The 24,860-nt window shown below is 40.6% G+C and overlaps 1 protein-coding gene across 1 annotated transcript in view; it reads left to right on the top strand.

Annotated features, from left to right (window-relative positions):
* LOC139223664 (interleukin-1 receptor accessory protein-like 1) overlaps window positions 1-24,860 on the top strand; it is a 235,375-nt gene that overhangs the window by 96,260 nt on the left and 114,255 nt on the right. The window contains exons 3-5 of the mRNA XM_070855634.1: window positions 2,595-2,874; window positions 19,437-19,623; window positions 21,939-22,092. Coding sequence (XP_070711735.1) covers window positions 2,595-2,874; window positions 19,437-19,623; window positions 21,939-22,092 — 621 coding nt within the window. The remainder of the gene's footprint in view (window positions 1-2,594; window positions 2,875-19,436; window positions 19,624-21,938; window positions 22,093-24,860) is intronic.

Here is a 24,860-nt window from a genome sequence, read left to right as displayed (position 1 = left end):
TTGAATGAGGAAATCAAAAAGAGGTTCAGAGAGTGTTTTGCATCTCAGCACAGCGTTCTTAGGCACATCAAATGAAGAAAGCAACTTATTATTGCTGATTTAGAATTGATTTTATTATACAGGTGAAATGAGCTGTCAAATCTGCCTACCAGTCAAATGACAGGGCTGAAAAATTCGAGAACCAGTTCTATGATAAAGTGCTGTATTTAATCTGTTGTTGTACCAGTTCTTATCTCACCTGCCTCATCTTCCGAACTGATTTCCTAGATAGCCTTTCAACGACTGCAAGAGAACTTACATTAAGTATACATATAAGATTGGTATACATGCATACATACATGATATATTCTGAAGTCATTTATCGAACAAAAGTGCCAAAACTCGATGATTTTGGCTTCTAAAATATGAGGATTTGCTGCTTTTCTCAGTTTTACATCATGGTAAATGAAATATCTTTAGGTTTTGGACTGTTGGCCACACAAATCAAGCATGGATAGATTAAAGTCCTAGAGGACCAGGGCAAAAAAATGACCAATTTGGCCCCCATTGACTAATTAATTAAATTAGTTAGAGAGAGGAGGGAGAGGAGTGTTACTGCTGTGCAGTGGCGGCGCCATCTTGGCTCCTTTTTATATGGTGCGCTGTCATCTGAAGGGAGCCAATCAGCTGCACTAGCTGGTGAATCAATCACCTCCTCATTCTGGCATGAACGTGTTTCACAGTGATGGAAAAAGACACAGTACAGCATGGCAGTCATAACTCCATGTCATGTTCTGGCACATTTAGGCTGCTTTTAGAGGAGAAATCGCTCTCTCTGCCTCAGTTCTGCATTTCTCCCTACAATTTTTGACTATTGAACTTAGCTTTGACTCTGATGGATTGACACCAAAAGCTCTTATTGCAAGTTCTTGATGACTGATGGACCTTTTGCTGTTAAACCCCACTACAGCTGCCCTGGAAGTATCTCAATATGACATTATGCTGTCCTCATTTTTCACTGTTCAGGTGATTCAGCGGAGGCTGTTCCCTTTTTTCATCTTTTCTCCAGCACCTAAAGCATCAGTGTTGTTGCTGCCGCTCCCAGCATGACCCTTGCAGTTCCACACAATGCGATACAATAAACATAAATCAGCATGGTTAAATCAATTCCCCACCAACACCCCTCCCCCAGTTACAGTACCCCCAACGACTGCTGCACGCGCTGCACCTCGCTGATTGGCGGTCGAGTTGCTTCTTTGGTAAATAAAACATTTATAGAGGCTCAATTAGCGAAGCCTGTTGAGTCTGCGGCAGCTGTGCTCGCCAGCTGTTTTTAAAGGAAGAGTGATGCAGCGAGGTGAAGCGAGGGAAAAGAGGATGTCAGGAACAGGAAGGGAAAAAATGGATATGGGAAGATGAAGCAGTGAGAGAGCACTTATCTGATTTATAAGTCATAGTTAATATGATGAAAAGGCTCAGGAAAGCGAAAGCCTGAGTTAAGCCCGCAGATAGCTGGCTAACCCACTAATCTTGCTTTGTGATACAGGACACAGGACTCTCATTTCTGTGTGAACCCCATTATTAAGAACCATGCGTATGTGTTGCTTGCTTGATACATGGACTGTTGCTTGCTGTACCCCTGTCACAGTACACAATGTGTGTGAAAATCTCAATCAGAAACTCAGGAGTTGGTAGTGTGTGTGAGTTTTCACTGGTGTGTGAGAACTTGGTTTGGATTAAGTGTCAATTTAATATTTGGTGTTTCTCATGAATCTTCTATACGCCCAGATATGGACAATAAGTCTGAGAATCTAAACCATCTCTTTGTCTGCTGTGCATGAAGAAGGCGTTATTATTCAGTCTTTGTAACGTCTTTGACTGGCAGTTGATGGGCTTTATTAGATGCCCTAACAGGAAGAGCCTTATTGCTCAGTGTGCAACGGCACCATAAGAGACAAGCCACTAGTTCCATTAGTATACCTAAAAACAGCATATGAGACCTAATGATGAAATAAATGCAGACTTCAGCAGCTTCTAATTTTCTCAGGTAAAAAGTAAACGGGTGCCATCACCGCCATTTAAGCACATACTGGTGATAGCTTATACACAGTAGCTTCAATTTATGTATGAGATGGTGACACATAAGTTATGGGTGAAGGTAGTGGCAAACAATAAACAATGATTGAATGCAGCAATTGATATGTTGAGAGGTCAGTTTAACATTCAAAAGGATGGTAATGAAGCACTTAAACATGTATACACATTATAAGGATGCCCACTTGCTCTCTGCCATTTACATTTGCTGTGAATTCATTTAGTCATACGTGTGAAATGTGTATATGTAGTAATAGCCTCATTTGATTTGTGTGTTCTTGTGAAACACAAAAAGGAGACATTGTAGGCATCTGTGCTGCATGGAGGGAAAGAGCGTCTTGATTGATTGTTCATGTTCTTTGCCAGCAATCCTTGTATCACAGACAGGCTGATGCCAGCACTGAAAGTGATCTTGTCCTGGTTGCCACGTACACTTTTCATGATTACAAATCTCCTCTGATGGGCTTTTTTTTGTGGGTAACTCCTGCTTAATTGTCCTTCTCTCTGCCCTTTTCTTTCAGTGGAAGGCTGCATGGATTGGTCAGTGGACTACCTGAAATACAAGGTACTTCTGGGGGAACCTGTACGGATTAAGTGCGCTTTATTCTATGGATATATCCGGGCCAACTACACCCATGCACAGAGTGCAGGACTTAGCCTTATGTGGTACAAAAGTGCGGGACATGGGGACTTTGAGGAACCCATCAGTTTTGACGGCACAAGGATGAGCAAGGAGGACGATGCCATATGGTTTCGACCAGCAGAGCTGGATGATGTGGGGTACTATTCCTGTGTTTTAAGGTGAGTAAACCAACATTACCTGGAGATATTGTGTATACTGTTCTCCTCTTTGCTATAAAATGTAAATTGTTGTTTTCATTGTTTTTCCTTTTAAGTGGAGCAAGCAGTCACAAGAAGCTCTTCCACCATTTTAGACATGTTTTACCAGCCGTGTGTCAGTAAAATAGTGAAGGTAACATTTCTTGGAACCCTGCGGGCACCAGTAGTGCTATGTTAAAGTCCCCCCTGTTGATTTCTAATGAAGTCTCTCATCTGTGGCCAAAAGATCACTGGTCTTTGGTCCACGGAGCACCATTTAACAGTATGAGGCCCCTTTGCTTCGCTTTGTATGCTAAATTATTTCTTTATTCTCCTCTAGGGGACAGTAAGCCATTAGGTGCAATTGGTAAATCCATAACTCTTTGGCCCTCACAAGTCCTTCTCTCTGAAAACGTGAAAGGGCGAGGAGTGAGATGAAAGAGAATGGACAGTAATTCAACACAGGAAGATTGAGGAAAGGCAGCTAAGATAAAAAGAAAAAGTGAAGGGGACTCGCACTATCTTCCTTTTCCACTTGCCTGATGGTGGAGGTAGACGATTGTTTGATTTATGAGTTGTATAAAGTGGTGGAATTTCTGGCTTCCTACCTCATATTGGCAGAAGCTTTCATTAACGTGGAGGTTGTCTGTGGCCAGTCAGAAAGAAAAGGCAAAGCCACTGTCTCTACGGCCATAAAAATTCCTTTTTTCACAAGACAAGGGAAACTTTGAAACACATATTCCTGAAAGATAGAAGTGTAATCTTTTTATAATTACAAAAATCCACAGAACTATTCATATTTCAACCTAAACACTAACAATTTAGGACATTGGTTACACTGACAAAAAATGGATTGAATAATGCACTCTTGAGCAGTTGCATTCAGCATAGGTTTCCTTGTGTTTCACTAACTCAATTCTAAGAGGTTTTAGTCATTGCTATTCATCACCATTAGCACTCTTCCCTTTGCTGTAGCGGTCGCCATGAATAGAAACTGGGAGGACCAGTCCAACAATTCTCATGGCTCTATTCAGCAACATTGGCAGCATTTTCTGGAGGTAGACAATCAGTCAGCTCAGAGTTATTGTGTAATCATGCAGAAAGTAGAGCCATGAGATTTGATTTGGACAAGTAGAGTTGCTTTGTCGCCAGTCTCTACCATTCAGAAACAAATTAAGGGGCAACACTTATTTGCCCACTTATTTGCCCATCATGGAGAGAAATAACAATAGTTTTGAATACAGAGCTCTTTTCCATGGCACAGCATTTCTCTCTGTGGGCATTTCTTTGGACTATTGTTACACATAGTTGCTATAGTTGATGGTTTTACTATAACTGTGCACATGGTAGAATCAGAACAAGGATGTTATTTTTTTATGCCTGATGTTCAACAAATATTTGCCACTCAAAGAGAATATTTACAACTCTGAGCTTTATCTACAATGCCAGCATTGATGCTACAATCAACTCCACTGATTTTCTCTCAAAGCATCCACTGCAGCTGAGGGTGTTCACATCTACACCATTTTATAGGAAAGAGACACATAGTAGACAGTATTATTATGTGTATATTCCCACAAGTTCATGATGTGATTGCATGTAGACCAGTGATGAAATTATCTTTAAAAACCACCATGTTTTTGCCATCACTAATTATCAGTTAATTACAAAATACACCAGAGCCCAAGCTGACTTCCTCAAACAGCTGGCTTTGTCCAACAGTGCATCAAAACAAAAGATAGTCAATTTACAATTAAATAAAACACAAAAAGGCAACAGCAAATCCTTACATTCGGGAATCATGAGGCAGTGTTTTGTTTTCATTTCCTTTATAAAGGACTTTATGATTAGATGAAATGTCCATTCAGTTTGTCAACATAATTTTCTAAAGCTGCATTAATCCATTATTTTGGCCACTTGGTGAAGAGCTCTACAAGAAACTAAATATTGCACACGTTTGAACTCTAGTACATGGTCTTGTAAAGTTGATATGGCAAAGGTGTTAGTAAGCAAGCAACTCATGTGGCAGACAGTAACATTCATTTGGAGTTGTGGTTCTTGCCACTTGAGTTCAATATAAACTCTCCTTTCTTAGCTCTGTTTTGGTCTCCACCAGCTTGCTAGATCCTTCCATTTGCTCATTAACTAGCTGCTAACTTTGTCTGCCATTTGGCACTGAGCAGGTAGTGCACAGTGGGATGCAATGGCTGGACTTTACTTTCAGTAAATCCCAAACAACGAGCTGAAAGTCAGCCAAATGTTTTATCGCTGGGTGGAAGAGTCAGAGGGGCATAATCAGATGATAATTCTCTGTGGGCTTGACACAGTGACTCCTTTCATATTAGACATCATCATTTGACTAATTGCTAGTTTAAAAATATTGATTAGTGCATGTTTTAAAAGAATCAGATCGACAAGTGTCCATTGAAACCAGAAGTTACACTGGCGTTGCTTAAAGGTAAGCAGCTGTAAAAGAGGATAGAAAATAAAGGGATAAACGTTCATTTGTCACAGTGTGTTTACTGTCAGTTTTGCAACAGTTGAATTGATGCAATGAGCTGAATAATGTGCAACGTTGCATATGCTTTATTATATAGTAATAACTTATTAACCTTGTAGGTAAAGGGCGTTTCCTCTTGACTGGCTCATTAGTCAGCTCTATACAGCGACATAAGGTGGCTTTTAACAGGGGGAAGGGCCTGCTGGAAAGGCTTGGGAGGATTAGGTTATTGGGTACTGCGTGTGTGTGTGTGTGTGTGTCTCACATGTTTAGTTTAATGCAGCATCCTGAAGTGCATAGCAATGCATCAGAACTGACCACATGGGACCATCAAATTAGAATGATTTATAGGCCTGTATTAGCATACACTGTGAGTTCTGTTGAGTGGAGCCGCATTAACAAAGCTGAGGCTCAGTCCAGATGAATGACAGAACAATGGCTTCAAGGAAACCAGGAAATAAAACTAAAACTGAATCTATATATGGCAGAGATTGTCTGAAAATGCCCCTGTAGTCCATACATGTCACATGTTGTCATTCAGTAGTTCAGGTTTAAGAGAGCCACTCCAAAGTACTTTTGCTGTGATAACACTTGAACCGTTGCTTATAAAGACTAAGCTATTAACCTTAAACTGGCTAAGTATGACGTTTGCAACCACATTTGCTTTAGTCACATTCTCCTCATTTTTCACTCAAGTGTGACAACGTGTTAAAAATCGCAGGAATGGATTCATCCAATTTTACAACCACATAGCATGCCGAGCTGTTATGTTGACGTGAGTCATTTCAATTTCCAGTCACCACAGCCAAATCAGAGGATTGCTCTTCTCTTTTGTCTCAGCTAGCGTGGGTCCTATAGATGATCAACACATGCATATGTTAACATATCACATTTGGATTAGGCTCTTGGCAGTGTTTTTATTTGAGGATCCTCACCCTTTTGAAACATGAAGGGACCTAAAGAATTAGAGAGCTCAGTAGTGGAACGAATGAATAAACAGCACAACAATAAATTGTCTCTCACAGGATACATTTCATACTTGAGCATGTTATAACAATTCCATCCCAGTTACTATGGGCTGCCATGATGTCATTGTCTCGAAGCAAGTATTGATAGAGACTAATGTATTCAAGATACACAGAAATGATGAACAGGCTCTTGTCTAGAAATTCTTTTTACTATAATTTGTATTTGTCAACATTCACTATTTCTCTTCTCCAATTCAAGAATCAGTATAATGGCAATTGAAGATAGGTTATAGTTACATGTTTATCATATTCGCCCTAATCTACCGAAATCCCGTCCAGTCATATTACTGTTTTGTTTCTATAGGTGGCTTATTAAATCATTTCCCTATACATACAAAACAAATTCTAGAATGCCTTTTTGATCATGTCTCTCTGTCAGGAAAACAGCAGCAGATATCATTGAGCAGGACTGCAATGAAAATGCATTAACGAGAGAAAATAAAGAAATCCGGAGCATTATCACTTCAAGCTTTCTATAGTATCCCCACAGGGGAACATATGTCGTTTGTTTGGTGACTTACTTAACACACTTTACACTTCAATGCCACTAATATTTGAAAATATTCTTATGTTTGTCTGACATCAGAATTTATATCTTTATATCTTGTGAGTTTATCCACATTCAGTTCAATTATATCATACTGAAGGTTGTGTAGGCCAAAAATGAGTTATATAAGTATTTAAGAACTTGTGAAGATTGAGGTTTAAAAAAAACAGCAGTGTTCTACCCGAGTAGTTATTACTGCCAGGGTTACAAGTAAAAAAACAAGACAAATGTCGCATAATCAACACTTCAGTAGATACGTTTATCTGTGCGTATTGCCCATGTGAAAGAAAGCCTTGTAAAATATAATAGAAATACGCTTTGTGAGCAGCTTGGACACCATGTGGCATGATAAAAATTATGACAGAGACACATCTGCACCACGAAATGAAAAAAAAAAAAACACATACACAAACATCTTAATAAGTTTTGCGTTTAGCAAAGTTTTGTGTTTGAAAAGCAGCTGGGGGAATGTGCTAGCAGGGCGCAGATAAACACAATTATTTCCAATTCAAATCATCTAGTTTCAAGTACTTTCTTAATCAAGAGGCATGTTAATAGTAGCGTTTGAGTCATCTTCCCTTTTCTGTTTGTTCCTTGTATCAAGCTTTGTGTGCATTCACTGAAGTACAGCTATCTCACAGCACTACAGTTTGTCATTTGTTTGAACCATTAGACTAAATATGACGTTAAATTGCTTGTAGGATGGATTTTTTTGCGGTGTGTAATGTTGTTCCCCTTTTATTGCTTCATTTCTTTCTTTCATTGTCTATGATGCATTCTCACACAAACGGATGCATACAAATGTAGTCTTTTTGCCCTCGTTTCATATGTTACATTACACCCTGTGACTTTACACTTAACATACATGAGCACATACAGCAGTGGGCCCGCGCACGTCACATCTCCGTATTTGCTCAGCTGCACTTAAGGGGTGTCAGAGGGCATCGTCGTACGCTAGCGCGCTCACACACGTGCACGTGCACACACACACACACAGACAGACACACAGACACAAACACGACATGTCAGGTCTCTGCTCCCCTGAGACTAGCTGCTACTGACAGGAACTTAATGTGCATCCAATCTGTATGTAAAAGCAGGCCAACTTCAATGCACACACACATGCACACACTCCACATTCCGAGCATGTCTCTTTTACTCTCGTGCATCCAATCTCATGCACACACACACACACACACACAGATCTGCATGCATTACGGACATAAGATGAGGGACTGCATAGACCACGTACAGTATAGGAGTGGAAGGGAGCAGATGAGCAGTGCTGTATGTCAAACCGAGGTGTTTCAGATGTTATACCCAGAGGGGCTCAGTCGTATGCAGCAGCAAAGTATGTCATTTACTGTAGAAAGACACATACACACACGGGCCAGTCAGGTACTTGGAGGATACCACTAACTCCCCAGTACTGCTGCAAGTGTCTCTATAAGCCTATTAGCATTACAAAGTTGCTAATTCCAGCTATTTTATACCTCTCTGACAGCAGAGACAGCCAAGTAAAAGCTGGTCTGGCTGACAGCATGACAGGAAAAAAGGAAAAACATGGTCTAAATGTTTGGAAACGGTTCACTAGTGTTCTCAAAGTATGTGATTTGGATTTGAACGTTTAACAATGTAAGTGCATTTGTAATGATTTGGGTTACATAAAATCACACACGCTCGTTCAGTTATTTAAATGTGTTTTGTATTTCACTGCAAGATTCTCATTATGATTGAAATCAGGGCCAATTTAGGATCTGGAATCAGGACCGTCCACATCACACATGTAAATGATTGTTTTAAAAACTAGAAGGAAATGGTAAGCGAACACAAAATGGCACAGCTCACCTGAGGTTCACCTCAGTCTCATGGAGTTCACTCACTGACAGCTCTCCACAGAGTTTAAAGTCCTCTGCGGCCCGATCTCTCCATTCACCCTTTCATCATAATGAAGCACGTTTTCTCCATTGCTTTGTCATTTATGCTCAAATGCCTCACAGATTATCAAAGCAAACTGATTTAGTCTGTTTCTGGTTTCAATGCAATCACACGCAAGATTTCACATTCATGTGGAATTCCTGGGTTTGGCCGGCAACATGACTCTAATCACATTCTCAGACTTTTGAGACTAAAGAAATCTTTCTGTTAAGTGTGGGCTCTCTAGTCTTCGTGGAGAAAGATTTAATAATCCTAAAGTGTTCCCCCAGCTTTGCATCAGGTTAGTTATTGCTAGCTGTGTGGAATACTTGATTGATCACTCATGGACTCTATATACTTACTATGTATTGAATTCTGAGCAGAAACTGATGGTGTGTCCTGATGTCAGCTTCCAAACACATCCATTCAAGTCTGTTGTGGTCATGTGCAATGTTTGAGAGACATGTTCACTATCTTCTATGTTGAATTGTGGCATCATCTGAGTCCACTATAGAGAAATCAGACAAACATTTAGCACTTGAAGCACTGAAGATGACTGCAAGCACCTTATTCTTTTCATTTTTTTTCCTGCTAGATGTAACAGTTTCAAGAAGTACATTCCTCCCCAGTACAAACTTAAGCAGACAGAGGCACAGATCTAAGCATGCACAGTACACACTTGGACATACAAATGCCACAGCAGACACACACGTCCACGGTGCATCGATCGCTGTGGAAAGTACAGGGATTACCGCGTCAGATTAAGGACAGATGTAGCAGTGCAGGGAGGATCCCACTCCTTGGCAGGTAGCTAATGTTTCACCTTCGACCCTGTTCACCGGTGTTGGCATGCTGCCACTGCCCCAGCCTTATTAATGGATTTCCTGCATGTCCTGCAATGCCTGGGCTGTCACCAGCAAAGGACAATGGGAGGGGAAGATAACAAAGGAGTGAGTGTGTGTGAGAGTGTGTGTGTGTGCGCGCGTCCATTTGCTTATTTAAGCCCGAGTCGCTGCTGTGAGTGCACCTCACCTGGCACCTGTGCGCATACAGACACACCATGAACAGAGAGCACACATTCATTGAAAAAAACAAAAAAAAAAACACTTCCCACCCGTCCCAGACCGCAGCCATGTTGACTGTGTTAGTATTCGTAGGCAGGAGTGGCTGGTGATCTCTCAGGGAAGTGACAGTCAGAATGGGCCGTCTGGAACACTCTGTCATTCAGCTCGAGTCAGGGCCTGTCCAATTGATCCAACCCAGCTGTCAAAGCCAATGAGAGACGCTAGACTAAGGAGCAGCAGGGACGGTTTGTGCTGCCAGGGGTTATGGATGATGTATAATATAAGGATGGTGTTTGTGTTATAAGCTACCTGGCAGGAGACAATCAGTTAGCTGTGGCTCGGTGGAATAGCTTCGCAGAGGAGGGCTATAACAATGGTGCCCTGATTGATGTTTATTAATAGAGTTTATTTTTAAGTGCTGTGCACTGCTGAGACACATATGGATGACATTTTGAAGTCGCGCTGAAATGAAAAATTACATTTTCACCCGTTAATCTTACTGAACATAAAATACCCTGCCTACAAAATATGGAATCTTAAAATTTACCACGTGTTTTGATTTTTTTTAGAATTCACTCTCTTTAGATACTCCAATATGTTCAACATCTTTGTTAGCATGCACATAACATTGGCTTCTTTGTACAAAACACAGCCGAGGCTGATGGGGAAATGATTTGATCATAAACCAAAGTATTGGACAAATTAAAATTCTGACCTGCAGTAGTGCTAGATGGAAATTCACTGGGATCAACAGTCATTGGCATATTTCACATTAGAGCTGTTAATAGTTAATAGCTGGAATAGTTCCAATGCATGTAGTGGATGCTGAGATATTTTAATGGATAACTATAGTCAGCAAAGATGTTAGAATTTGTGCTCTGGGAACAGGTGTGGGAAGTGGTGAACTTGCCATCCCTAGCGCCTAGCAACCCACAAAGGTGCTGCGATATATTTATGTGTCTGGCAGCAGTTTGTCCGGAGAGCAAAAGTACAGTTAACATGAGCTGTGATGGTCACAGTGTCTCAGCATAAACTTCATCAAGAGATCATCCACAACAGCAGTGCAGCACAGACACACCACAGCAGTGACTGAGAAGAAGGGCATCTTCCACATTACTCCTTTAAGAGGTTATGAAAGAGTTGGTGCCAAACCTCTGGCAGCAGTTTCGCACAGCGCCCAGGTGGGGTTTTAGATAATTGTGTGATATGGATTTGCCAAGCTGCTCCATCCACCAGCCAGGGGTTATTGATGAAGTTCCCTTATATTCAGTATTCCTTACAGCTGTATGGAGAGACTGCTCTGTCGACACACACTGTTTGGACAGCCTTTTAGTTGGCTCTGTGCAGTTTAGTGGAGGCTGTTGTCCAGCAGCCATTGTCTGATGATGTATGGGCTGCTGTTTGGGCTCAGTCCACCTTTCACACTGTGCTTTATTCAGCCATGTGAAGTGGCAGAGTGAACTTGGCCGGATATTCACCGTGGACGTCAGATGTTACAATGGAAGTGTCAAAGAAGAGTTTGTACATGGAACCATTTTGGGGCCAGGATCTACATACTAATAGACTTTCATCAGGCACTCAAATGGAAAAAAAATGAAGTCAAAATACTTTTCATTACTTTTAAATCTGTATCTTTTTCTTTCTTTTTCACTGATCTTTATTCAAACTCTTTCTCTATAGCAAAAATCTTAGTGTTAAGTATGTTACAGAAGGTTGAAAACAGAGCAGATGGATGTTTTTCCATGTGTGTATTTGGTATGTCAGTGTCGTCATCCCGTGATCTGCTATACTGCCAAGAGGGAAATAAATAAAAGCTCCAATAAGGAGAACATTATATTGTGTTTGTGCAGACTAGTTCATGGGCTGGATTCATATTAATTTAAACAAGTGTCATTTTTCATGCGCCACCCAAAATGTGTGCTTTTAGAGCCAGAAAACATGATTAGCGTATGACATGAATCACGCTATCTATAACTGCAAAAACAGCTCTACGGTCTGTTTATGCTTCATTTCTTCATGGGGTGCTGAGAAACACACATTCTTTGCTTGTTTAAAGGTGACTACTATGTGTGTAAAGCCTCATACAGCACCTTTATAATTCACCAGTGACTACCTGTGAGGCCTTTGCTCTAAATGTTGAGTTGTTTCCACTCATGCTGCGCCTAACTTGAACATTTTAGTATTTGAATTGATCTATATCTGCAGATATTAACGTGCTGTGGAGGAGCATTTCCGTTCCATAACATTGATTGGCATTTAGCATGTTATGGAAAACCAGACAAATTTATTGGATTGTACTGTCACTGTGAGGAAGACACAACATTGACTCATTCAAAGGAAAAGGAAAAGTTCAACAACATTAACATTTCTAAACACTTAGTAAAATCATTCTGGATTTCTTTCATTTCCAGGCAAATCAGTGACTGCAAAGTCTTGATACTTACTGACTTTAGATGCACATAGTATTTAGAATAACAGTCCCTATACTAATCAGAATTACAGTTTAAACAATAGAAACCAAACATACAGCAGAAAAGCTGTAATATTCTTATATTCCAGATATCTCATTTGGGTTTTCAAAAACAGAACACTTGAGTATGCTGAATAGATTTCAGCTTCTATTTATTGAATTGCACAGAATAAGTGTCTAGAGCTTGTGATTTCTAACCAGGCCTACATATGCTCATTTTGATGTATGTTGGGTACTCTTTGTAGAAATTGGAATATAAATTTAATCCACCATGTGCCTGAATTTCGGTCTCAGCCAATTTCATTGCATGCCCTTCACGCTCCCTCTTATTGGACATTTGTCCCATGCTTGATTCCATTTGATTAAGCTAAGCTCAAATGGCTCCTGGCTACAGGGAGCAAAGGGAGAGAGGGCCAGCAGAGATTTTATTCTAGGAGACTCTTGACTCAAATCAATTGTCACAATCTGCATGTGGGACAATTGAGCAGAAAATTATATTTTTATTTATTTATTTAATTCTGGCATACGGAGGGTTTTTATTAATTTCAGTTAGTTATTTTTCTACGAATGATGAAGTGCCACATGACATCCAGGTTAAATATTTCCACATCACTAACTGAGGGATTTTATATAGTCACATCCTCTGCATGTCCTCCCCATATATCCATCCTCTTGGCTCTCCTGGTCCACTCTGAGCAGAAAAAGTCATCAAACAAGATGCCAAACCATTGCTATCTGATAGCAGGGACACTGACCTTCTCTTCCTCATATCTGATGGTGGTTTTTATCTGCCAGACAAATGTCAGAAATACCATTCCCCATGCACAATCACTTTGGCACCACAGCCAACCTTCCGTCCGCCTCTCCCCGTCTCCCCTCCCTTCCCCCTGGATGGACGGTGGAGCTCCAAGCGAGACGTCTGCAATAGCACAGCTATCAGTCAAGCCATGATATAGGAGAGAACTCACAGCTTGTCTGTATCTTAAGGATGAGAGTGTAATGGAAAAGTGGCTAAGACGTGGTACAGAAGCTTCCTTCCAAATGCATAAAGCAGAGAGAGCCAATTTCCTGATACCGAACTGATACTATATATTGTAAAGCATTTTACAGAGATTTACTGATGAAGTGGCTTTTTAGAGTCATTGTCACAAGCAATGATATTAATATGTTAAGTCCGCATAGCTTCACAAGGAATAAACATCTGTGCTGAAATCAGCCATGAACAACTCATTCAGCATCACCTTTCATTTTTTTAGCCAACACAAAATTTCACAAATGAATCTTTAATGTAAAAGTTATACATGTGTAATTAAAAAAGGAGCAAGGAAAACAATGTATATGAGCTATAGATAGTAGCGAGCCAGCACACAACTAGCCCAACAAAACTTGTGAAAACTGATACAAGTGCTTCTGCAAAGCTTTAATTCATTTTTTGGTCAGTTGCAGGGAACATTTCTCACTTACATCTCCCCCCAAAAACCTGCTTAGTTTGTCCAAAGCCATAATGACATTCAGCAACAGAACAACAGACCTCTCAATCGCCCAACAAGCGCAATTTGTTTACATTTTTTCACCAATATAGCACATACTCTTACTGCGACAGCCCATTTCAGCAGCCGTACTGCTAGTTTGAGACGATTTGTATTTGATATGCACAGCAGTATGGCTGCTCATACATTACATCCAGATGGCCTGGGGACCAATGAATAAGGTCATGACGGAGTTAGAAGAGAATACAATGGAGACAAATTGTTTATGCTTGTTATGAAATCAGGTTGCTAGCATAACGATGAGTTGAGGGTGTCGTGGAATGGAAAATGAGTTCCCTGAAGGCAACGACAAGGAAATGACTGACTAATGCGTTTGCACACAAGAAGTGCTGCTGTCAATTCAAGACACACAACTCGAGGGAAGGCTTGGAGGAATTCTCCGACTTGTTGGAAAATAAGTTCTTTGGTTAATGTAGGTTTTGGGGATGAGATGATTGCTTTTGCAGCTTTATATGTACTGCATTATGTTCATTTAGAACAGTAGTTACCAAGGTTGGGTTTGGGGACTCAGGGGAGTCCTTCAAGGGTTCGGGGGGGGGGCTTGAATGGTCTATGCTGGAAATATGTCAGTGTATATGTGTATATGTGTGCGTCTTTACATTAGCACTAGCCCTAATTTATGCCTCTTATGTCGTCACAAAGCAAAGCATCTGTTATTTTCTGAGAGATAAACCTGCAGGATAATGATGTTAAACAAGTACCTCTGTTTTGAATGTTTTCTAAGAATCCTCAATTGTCCATAAACCATATGGATGAAAAATATTCTGTTTCCGGCACAATGAAAAATAGTTTTAATCTGCTTCCCAAATTGTGACTCAATTTCTTAATCCAAAGGATTTAAGGATGGAAATCACACTTGTCCTTGGCTCTCTGACTGAAGCGTAATTGTAAAACATAAGCACAAACAGGCCACATTTGTATCCAAGTGGTAACAACAAAATGGGGGAACCCATTTTGGTCCATGTTATCATGTTGGAAACTGTAGGGTCTAATGGATGCCCACTCATGAAAACATTTTCAAAGCTTGGGTTTAGCAATTGGAAAATTTCCTTTTAAAGTTTATTCAAATCACTTCTGTGTTTGTTATTTTCTTCAGCTTTAAGTTCTCCAGTAATCCCACCTTTACTGCGAAGGATCAAAATACGGCAGTGTAAAGAGTAAAATATATGCATTATCGACCACATACTGTAAATAAAGTTCTATTTAAATTCAGTAGAGGCTGTTCTTTCCATGTTGTTGGTCTGGCAGGGAACACAGATTGCAGAGATACTGCTTTATTTTTGTACGTCCATGCTCATATGTGTGGACACAACTGTAGATGGGTGCAGTTTGCTGTGCAGTTTGCAGGGTGCTGTTTTTCACAGCGTGGCCAAACTAAATAATCTGCCGAGCTGCGTGTTCCTCCCTGAGAAATTGTGTACTACAAGACGAGAAAAAAGGTTGGCTGGACATGTGGAAGCAGGGACAGGGATGAACCACAAGCAGAGAGAGAGAGAAGAGGTGGATGGATTATAATTGAGGCAGGAGTCGATTGTTCCAGCATGGCAGACAAGTGCCACAATCTTAGACAGAGGCTAAGTAGGAGCATGTTGGCCCACAGTCAGATTTGGGGAGACGGGGTGCTTAATCATTCCGGGCTTGGTTCTAGGGTTGACAGGTGAATTATGAGCGAGCGCTACAGGTAGGAGCCCTAGTCTTCTCACTGCTCACTATGACCTTCGCTCTGGCCATAAATAATGCAGGGACTGTAAAATACTGATTTAGGATAACTGGGCCGGCCCTATCTAGGTCTGGGTTAATCTTTGCTTGTTGTGGACAGGGAAGGTGGTAACAGCCTATTGGGAGCTGATGTAATGCTCATGTGCTATAGGTTGACACCTATGTCCAGAGGTGCAGTGCTTGAGAAACTAGCTCAGCATCAAGACCACTTCTCTGACCTTTCAGTCTTGTGCCAGTTTAGACCTGCCTTCATCTCTCCCTCTATTTGATGTTGACCAGACTTTTTCCTTCCTGTCTGTAGCGATCGTTACATCTGTCTGTAAAGGGACGTGGCACATCTAATCATGCCAGGCTGCATTAACTGCTGCGTATGCGCGCTCTCTCAGGAAAGATCTCTGGCTGTTTTTACATCTGCCCTCCACATCCTGACGCAGGCTTGGTTTGACATTCAGATCCGATCTCAGGTATATGCTGACGCCAGTGGCAACAAGATGGATTGTACGATTGATGTCACTCATAGACTCGTGCCCCTGTTGATGTGATTCCCTTTAGCTTTTGCTTTACGCTGATATAAAGTGATGCCGAATGGAAGGAGAAAAAAAATGTATGGGGTTTAGAGAGTTCCCTCCACAGACGAAGGACACACCTCAGAAAACATAAAGAATATCTAAAACTTAGATGGATTTGGTGTGACAAATTCTTAAAGTACACTGATTATGTAGTTCTCATTTGTAAGTAGTTTTTAAGACATTGCTTGCTTCTTCTAGACATTACATTTAAACATTAGTCAGGCAGTGAAAAGACAACAGTAACACCTAAAGCCACTCAGAGCACATCCAAACAACTTTATTTGTGTGCATTTATTTCATTTTATTTTTTTATTGCCGAGTGATTTGTATTACGTCAATCTACATCTGCATTAAGATAAACCTCAGTCATCCCTTCTGAAATGTTAATGCAATCCAGAGTCAAGACCTTAATCTTACTGTACAGCATACTGTAGGTCAACATGCTATACTAAATCTTTAAAGGCTTATTATCTGTGGTGGGTTTATTTCACTGCCCTGTAATGACATTATGCCGAGGTGTAACCTTCAATGAACCTTTGACCCCGTTGCCTTGTCATGTGTAGGTTACAGTGAGACAATTCTCATCGAACGTTATTGTTCATCGAAAGTCAGCTGTAATGAGTAATCAGCGATTATTTCATCATCCAATTTCTATTAGAGAGGAGTTTTTTAATTAAGAGATTCATTAAGTTAGTTCATTAATTTCCCCACAGGTGCCGTAGATTCTCAGGAGAATTTCAAATCAATTCTGCTGCCTATTATTTAATATCAGAGGGAACAGTTGCTGAGTTAAAGGGCAAGTTCCATCTGGTTTCATTCTTTGATGGGTTACATTCATTGACAGTCAACAAAACTAAAGATATATATATTAGATGGTGAATGGTTATAGTAAGGAGAGATTTAACTCTGGAGGATGCACAGACTGCATACATAAATCTATAAATCAACCCTCGTGCTAAATCTCATGAGTATTACGCAGTAAGTAGAGCCTGTGGTGTTGTTCCACAGTATGCCAGTCATAATCTTTTTAGCAGGCTGCTTAACTCCTAACTGACCATTGCACATAATTTCACTGCATTTGCCGCATATTGCAGCTCAAGTCCTCTGCCTGCCCTCCAGCTGTATACAGTAGCTGTCAGCCTGGCACTTCTCTCACTTGATGTATGCAGGATGCTATCTATCATTGCCATGACATTGCATATCCCCTTCAGTTTGACACATTTGACAGACACTCTTGCCCATTAATGCCATGGTATCACCTAGCTTGTTATCACTGTATCTGCAGTACGCAGAGGGTTCCACAAGGATGGAACGCTCTGTGCGGAGAACACAGTCAAGTCTCTGGAGTGTGCAGCAGTAGGATCATTTTCCTACTTAGTTATTTGGATAGGCTTCATGAATATTGTACCTGCTGCGTGAATAGTCAAAAGATCACTCGGCTCTTCAGGCTCAAAAGGCATCGTGATGGATGTGAAATGTTGGAAAGACATCGGAGGACAAAGTGTTGGCCCACACCATCGATCACTCATGCGGAGCAGATGACACAATTCTCTCTCTCTCTTCCAGAGGGCGAGTTTATCATTGCTGCCCAGAATATTTAACAGGGAAGAGAGCGCACCCGTGGGATCTCATTTGCACAGGTGTCCATCTGGTAGAAGTTGTCTGGGATAATCTCCACATCATGTCACATTTGCATCCGGGCTTCATGAAAATGGCACACTCACTGTAAGCGGAGCGCGCGGCACTGGCCAGTTCGAAGGGCAAGGGATTGTTTGCCGACACTGTAGCGAAGACCAGTGTGTGTTGTACTAATCCGCGAGGCAGTTAATGCTGCGCAATTATGTAAGGATTTAACATGTTTGTAATTGTTTGTTGGTTCAGCTCAATTTGTGTAACCAGCTTTAGTTGGAAAATTAGCAATGAGATTTTCCTAAACACTGCCAATTTGTTTGGTCTTTTAACCAGGAGGGATTTACTGCAGTCAGACCAGAGTACTTGTCAATTGTGACAGTCTTATTAGCCAGTTTGGGCAAAGAAAAGGTGCTTTTATTGAATTTATTGATCATCAAGGACCTTTGCTTCTGTTCCCCTCCTTCAAATAGCAACACTTTCACAGTGAATCAATGTGTTCATTGATTCCCATGTTCTGTTAAGAATTACTCAAGCAGCAGATCCAATCTCAAAATCGCTGTCCCATTAATGACCCAAACAGGATGGCTGTAAATGCTTAGCAGCTGTATCTTTCCCTCTGCTGTGGCTCTGGAGCACAAGTAGATCTGATCAGGATCCCTACAAGGTTCTAAATATGCACAAGAGGACATTAAACCCAGATCAGTTTAGTGTTTACGAGACAAGTGATCCCAAAAGAAAGGCAACACAAATCACTGAAGGTATACTGAAATATCAAGCAGTAAAATGAAATGTTTATTCCACAAGGGGTGAATATTTGCCAGTATCTGTGAGACCAGGCAGCCATGTAGTCTCCAAACATTACAAGTAATCTTGCATTTTACGCTCCTTCTCTCTTGCATAATAAATTCTCTTTATGTATATGACCTGAGCAGTTACAGTACATCAATTGTAGCAAGTAATTTTCTGCTAGCTCGCACTGTATCTGCTTAACACGTGAAAACAAAAGGCTCAATCAATCTTCAAGTGCTGTTGACATTCAGAGCTGTCACTCCATATTACTGCCCGAGCCCCTACCTCTTATACACACACATGTACACTATATATATATATATATATAGATACACACATGCTTTCAGTTTTCCATTAATAGTTTAGAGAAGAAGGGTCATCATGCATTATGGTATTCATATTTGAATGGATGAGAAAACATTGTAAAAACCTGTAATCGTCCGGATTAAGTGTCAAATAGTAAACGGGGATTCAAGATTCAGCAAAAGGAAAGTTTTCTCCTAGAATGAAGAAATATACAATAAATTATGTGGATGATAATTTGAGGACGGTCCTTTCTATGTCCCTCTGCTGCATTCAGTAATTCGTATGGAATCTAATGAATGAGCCTTGTGGAGATTTTGGTAGCGCAGACTGTGGGTTTATGTGAAGCCAGAGATGGACTGCCAGCAGCTTCTCTTTGCTGCAACTGGCAAGACTTCAGTATGATACAAACTCATTTATTTCCCAGACTGATTCATTAACTTTGTATTTTTGCAGGAACTCCACATACTGCATGAAGGTGTCCATGTCTCTCACTGTGGCAGAGAATGACACCGACCTTTGCTACAACTCCAAAATGAGGTTCTTTGAGAAGGCCGAACTTAGCAAAAGCAAAGACATCATCTGCCAGGGCATTGAGGATTATGTACAGCCGGGAGTGGAGCCTGAGCTTGTGTGGTACAAGGTAAGGTAATACCCTATTTATGTGGCATGTGCACAAATAATCAACATTATTTCTTGTATCGTTTCTTTTTAAATGGTGTGAGATGCAGGCTAAACAAGGAATTTGTCCGTCACCTGGACCTCAACACGCACATTATAGAAATGCAGCATTTCAATTAGAATTAAAGGGAAGTTATTTTATTTATTTGAAGAATAACCTGGATAAGACCAGCTATATTTAGAACTAATTAGCTTCATATACCATCTCCTGTTGGACTTGGACTGCAACTAAATAAATATATAACCAACAAAAATAAAGCTCTTCACTGCATACATACATGCATGTCTCTTGTTTCCTGTGTTTTAAACTTCAACTTGTTCTTCTTCCTCATGGAGAGCTGTGACGCCCACAGTGTAACTGACCCACTCACACCTCCAGTGTCCGACAGGCCACTCCTGACAGAGCTGTTAGGCGAAGCTTGGGGGCCAATTCATCAAACGTGAAAGTGTGCTGGATTAGGTGGTTACATTGCTTCTTCGGTTTCCCACTGAATCAAATTAAAATAGCTCATAATGACTGTGGCTCCTCACCCTCCAGTTATTGGCTCTTGCTTTGCCAGTGGGGGCTGATTGAATTCTGGGAGGCCTGTCTTGGACCACAATTTGAAAACTGAACCCACTGCGCCCCAGTTTCCTTTGCCTCAGGTTTTCTGTGGCCCAAAATTTGGAAGGCCTTGGCTGTCCCTGGAAGTCCATACCTGCTTCATTGTCACCGCCTACATGACAGGATACTGCAGAAATAAAGAGTCAACCTGTGTTATACTTAGGTTGTTATGTGGCATCCCCTGGGTCCTTTGTTACCTGAATACTGGTGAAAGGGTACGCTGAAGTTTAAAAGAATCTCTGTGAGGTTTTTGTCACTAGTAGCCTTCTAAACAACACTAAAGGACACATTCAATCCATGTTTACCCAGTTGTTGCCTACTGTCATGTTGCAGTGTTAGATGAAAATTATAGCACCCACATGACTCCTGTGAATACAAAGAGTTTTCCCTTTTGCAGCAGCAGAGTGAAAGTGGGGATGCCAGATTACACCTGTTTGAATATGATTGTCTGTTACAAGCCAGCTGATAACTGATAAGCTAGTGTATCAATGAGCCACAGATGCTGAAACATAAATGAAACAAGCGACAGCCTGTCAGCTGATGCAAGGTTGACTGTTTTAGACTTATGACACTGCACTGCATCGCACATATAAAACCAGATTTCACACATAATCTGCTCTCGAATCCAAACATAACCTGCGGGATTAGAAAATAATGGTGCATTACACACCACACAGCTTTTGATAGAACCAACTACACTGCACAGCTAGTTATCTCTCTCTCACACAGTCACACAGGTTCTCCCTATCTCTGCTCTCTGTCCACACAGATATGATTTGTCTTGTTAAACACATTAGCCTCAGTAGTTCTGGACACATTCACCATCCTGTCCTCCATTTTCACTATTTATGGAACCTGGAAGATACAGTATCTTAGCTGTAGACAATTTAAATGTCTGCTCCCCTCCTCCTGTCATTTGATATGTGTCTCTTGCGGGATATTGTGGTGAAGAAATAGTTACCTAAATGTACATCAAGTGTTGTCCTCATGAACATCCTTAGCTCGGCACTTCTTCTCCTAAATCCCAGAACTCGTCACCTGCAAAGTAAAACATCAAAAGCAGAGGTTTGTTGTTAAAAAAGCCAAGATTTGGTTTGGCTAGACAAACCATAACCCTGGGCTGTGATTAGGCTGTACACAGATGTTTCCTGTAACTCATTTACACATTAGACATAAATCTTTACTAGCTATGAAATGTCTTTAGTACTGATACCCGCTTTAGTAAATCACTACTTTGAAAGTATCAAGTATTTACGAATAGCTGATGCAAACCTGTGCAGTAGTCCTCCCTACACAGCCATTCAATCCCATAAATCACAGTTTAAAACAGGTTTAGTGTCTTGGTGCACAAAATTAATGTTTTAAATCGTGCATAATTTGAGAACGTTTGTGTATTGGTGGTCTTAAAATAACAGTGTAGAAAGCCACTGTAGTTCTTTATGACAGGATGTTTAGTAACAAAGGGTTCTCTATGGACTCAGCCTGTTTTCATAAAGATACGACAAAATATAAAGTCTCTCTTGTGCTCGTAATGATTAGAGGTGTGCAAGTAAAAGTGTGTTTCCTGCTGATTTTAACCATAATTTATACTCGACATCCGACAGTGACACATTGTATTTACTTAATTCTGACATTCTGTATCCCCACGGTCTTTTCCTGTGTTTTCAATAAAGGAATGCAAGCCAAAGCAGTGGAGGCAAACCATAGAGAGGAGGAGGGACACTCTGTCTATCAAGGAAGTACGGGAAGACGACAATGGGAATTACACCTGCGAATTACAGTTTGGGAACTTTGTGGTACGGAGGACTACTGAGCTATCCGTCAGAGGTAAAGAAATCTTCTATATTCCTTCAAAGGGTTAAATTCTTTGATTGCAGAATCATCTGTGCTGATTTTTGCTTAGATGTTTAACTGCTGGCATTTACTGATAGAGGTACAGAGAGCTTGATTTGATGCTGTGCTAGCTGCAGCAAAGGCATGCCAGTAAATGTACACTTAAGGCCTCAATGCAAATTTATATTTAATGTGTTTCAAAACAAAGGTATTTCACCAAAGAATATCCTCCTTGTTGCTCATGCCTTTGTTTCTCCAGATTGTGTTCCTTCAACTGTGATCTGGCAAAAAAAAAGAAAATGTGGCTTGAGGTTGTTGGTATTAAAAAATTAAGCTTTTTGTCAAGCTGATCCCTGCACCTTTTGCCAAGTGCCGCAGTCAATAGCGTCACTGTCTATGTGGTTTCTAGGCTGCTTTAATTGCTAAGTAGTGGAATTCACACAGAGCCAGTTCAGCACTTTTTCTTAAGGCTGTTGAAATATTTAAGCCTGAACCTTAAGTGGGTGACAGATTGCTTGCCGCTGACACTGTCACCGCCAAGGTTGACACAGCGGGCACTGTGGATAGGGACGGCCCAAAATGTACAACTTAATTATAGGCACATCATTTTTAGGTTATCTGATTAGGATTAGTCCTCGTCCTGAGCCATGTCAAATTGCTTCGTCAAGTTTGTGATCAATAAACAACACAGAGCTAATATTGACTTTATAATTTGTATTTTAATAGTGTTTAGTTAAATTAGCTTACGTTTTTAGCAGTTATTTTAAATTCTAAGGTTGTTTTTTTTTTCAGGTTGCCTCTACCAAGCTTTGAACATAATGAATCATCAGAGAAATAATCATAATAGCATCGGGGCCATCATGTCGCTGTCTAGATTTAAAATGGTTTAAATGCAAAGAATCCGCTCCTTTATAAAGTGCTAATTTAAAAGTGTAGCTCACGTTCTTTGTCCACACGCTTTAGATAATTTCACACGACCCCAGCCCCCCCCCTCTCTCTCTGTGACTCACTTGGCTGAGCTCACATTTCCTGTGGTGGCTCACGTCTGCAAGGATACGAAGAAGTGCCGCATGACGCAGACTGAGACAAAATAGAGAGAAGAGGCTTTGGATTGATACAGGGGGGCTGTTTCGGTGCAGCCGCCATCGCACAGTGTGGGTGTGAGGGTCAGACAAAGTGTTTACTGTTAACTGCTACCTGATTACACTTTATAGTCCCTTTAAAGACTTAAAGACAGACTCCAGTGAAGGCCGAGCTAAGTCATAAATCATTTTCTCACCAGCCTCAAAATGTCATCCTGGGGGAATAGTCTTAATCTCTCTATCTACTTTGGAGACATTCAGCATTTCAAAAAAGGTGGCAAAAGATGATTGATGATTGGGCCACGGCAGTAGAAGTGGCATTTATGATTTTTTTTTTTTTTTTAGAAAGAAATATACTCTTCCCCTGTGTCTTTGTGGGTTTCCTCCCACATCCAGCCTGCCTGTATGTGAATGTGTGTCTCTTTTTAGCCTACTGATAGACTGGCAGCATGTCCAGGATTGCAGTGCATGCTGGGACAGGCTGCAGCTATCACAACCCTCAAGCGGTATAGAAAGCAGATGCATGCATATAAGTTTATTTGAGGGTTTGATAGATTATCAGTATGTGTGAAAGGAAAGGAAGAGATTGCTTTTGTTTTGACAGAATTTCAGTTTTGTAGAAAAAATAGCACCTAAAACAATTCCATCACGTAGCAGTGGGTTACACCGGGCCACAGTAGTATATTGGTATACTTAGATATACTTTTAAGATGCAGAGATGCAAATAAACAGCATAACTAACAGCAAATTGTCTTTTACTGTAAGTTACAAGATACAATTTTGCCTGGAGGTAACAAAGTGTAATACAAGATCTCATTGTTCTTTTCTGAAGCTTGAAGTGTGTTTTATCTTTGGATAGTAATGCCAGCGTTCACTCTGCTTTTGGCTTGGTTGCTTTCCATTTAGGTTGGATTGCTTTCCTCTGAGTTCTGGATTTATTTGTTTATTTTCAGTTTTTCGATTGAAGAAGTTTTGAGTTTGTGTGAGTGGTGCTTTCTTTTGTGCAGACACAGTGGCTGTACTGATCATGATAACTACCCAGTGCTTTTGATCTGCTTTCTATTTTGGTCTGCTGCTTCAGTACACATGCAACACATCACATCCTATAAGGAAGAAGATTTTGTTCTTGCAAAAAACTGCTGCGTGTGGTGTTTAGACCAGCAGTTGTAGTAGCTTTCACAAACTGGGTGAATCATTCTTGGTTTCCCTCAAAATTGTATAACTGATTTCACATTAAATCAGTGTCCCCCACTAGTTGTAATCCACATTACTTGTTTGTGTACACTCAAGTTTGACTAATTTTCACAATTAATCATGTTAAGAAGCATTCTAAGGTTCAATTGTTTAGGAAATTGTCAGCCATTTATCCCCATTATATGCCCATCTAGGCCAGTGAGAAGAAGTATGAAATTGAAAAAGGGTAACAACACAGCATGACAACAGAGCCAAATAATAGCTCTACCAACTGTGACAGAAAAGGGAACTTTTCAAAAGTGAGCCATTACCTAGAGTGTACTACAAACCATGTTTATTATCCCTTTTGTAGGAGCTTAACAAATAGGGACCCCCCATAACAAAACTTTTAGTAAACATGAGAGGCTTTGGTATTAGTTTTGTTATTGTGTCTCTACTTTTTTTTACAAATTGGGACATTTAGGATTTATGGCACTTACAAACACA

Source organism: Pempheris klunzingeri, chromosome 24 (genome assembly GCF_042242105.1).
Source record: "Pempheris klunzingeri isolate RE-2024b chromosome 24, fPemKlu1.hap1, whole genome shotgun sequence".
Taxonomy (NCBI): domain Eukaryota; kingdom Metazoa; phylum Chordata; class Actinopteri; order Acropomatiformes; family Pempheridae; genus Pempheris; species Pempheris klunzingeri.
The sequence above is the reverse complement of the archived record's forward strand: the minus strand, read 5'-3'. Positions and strand labels throughout refer to the sequence as shown.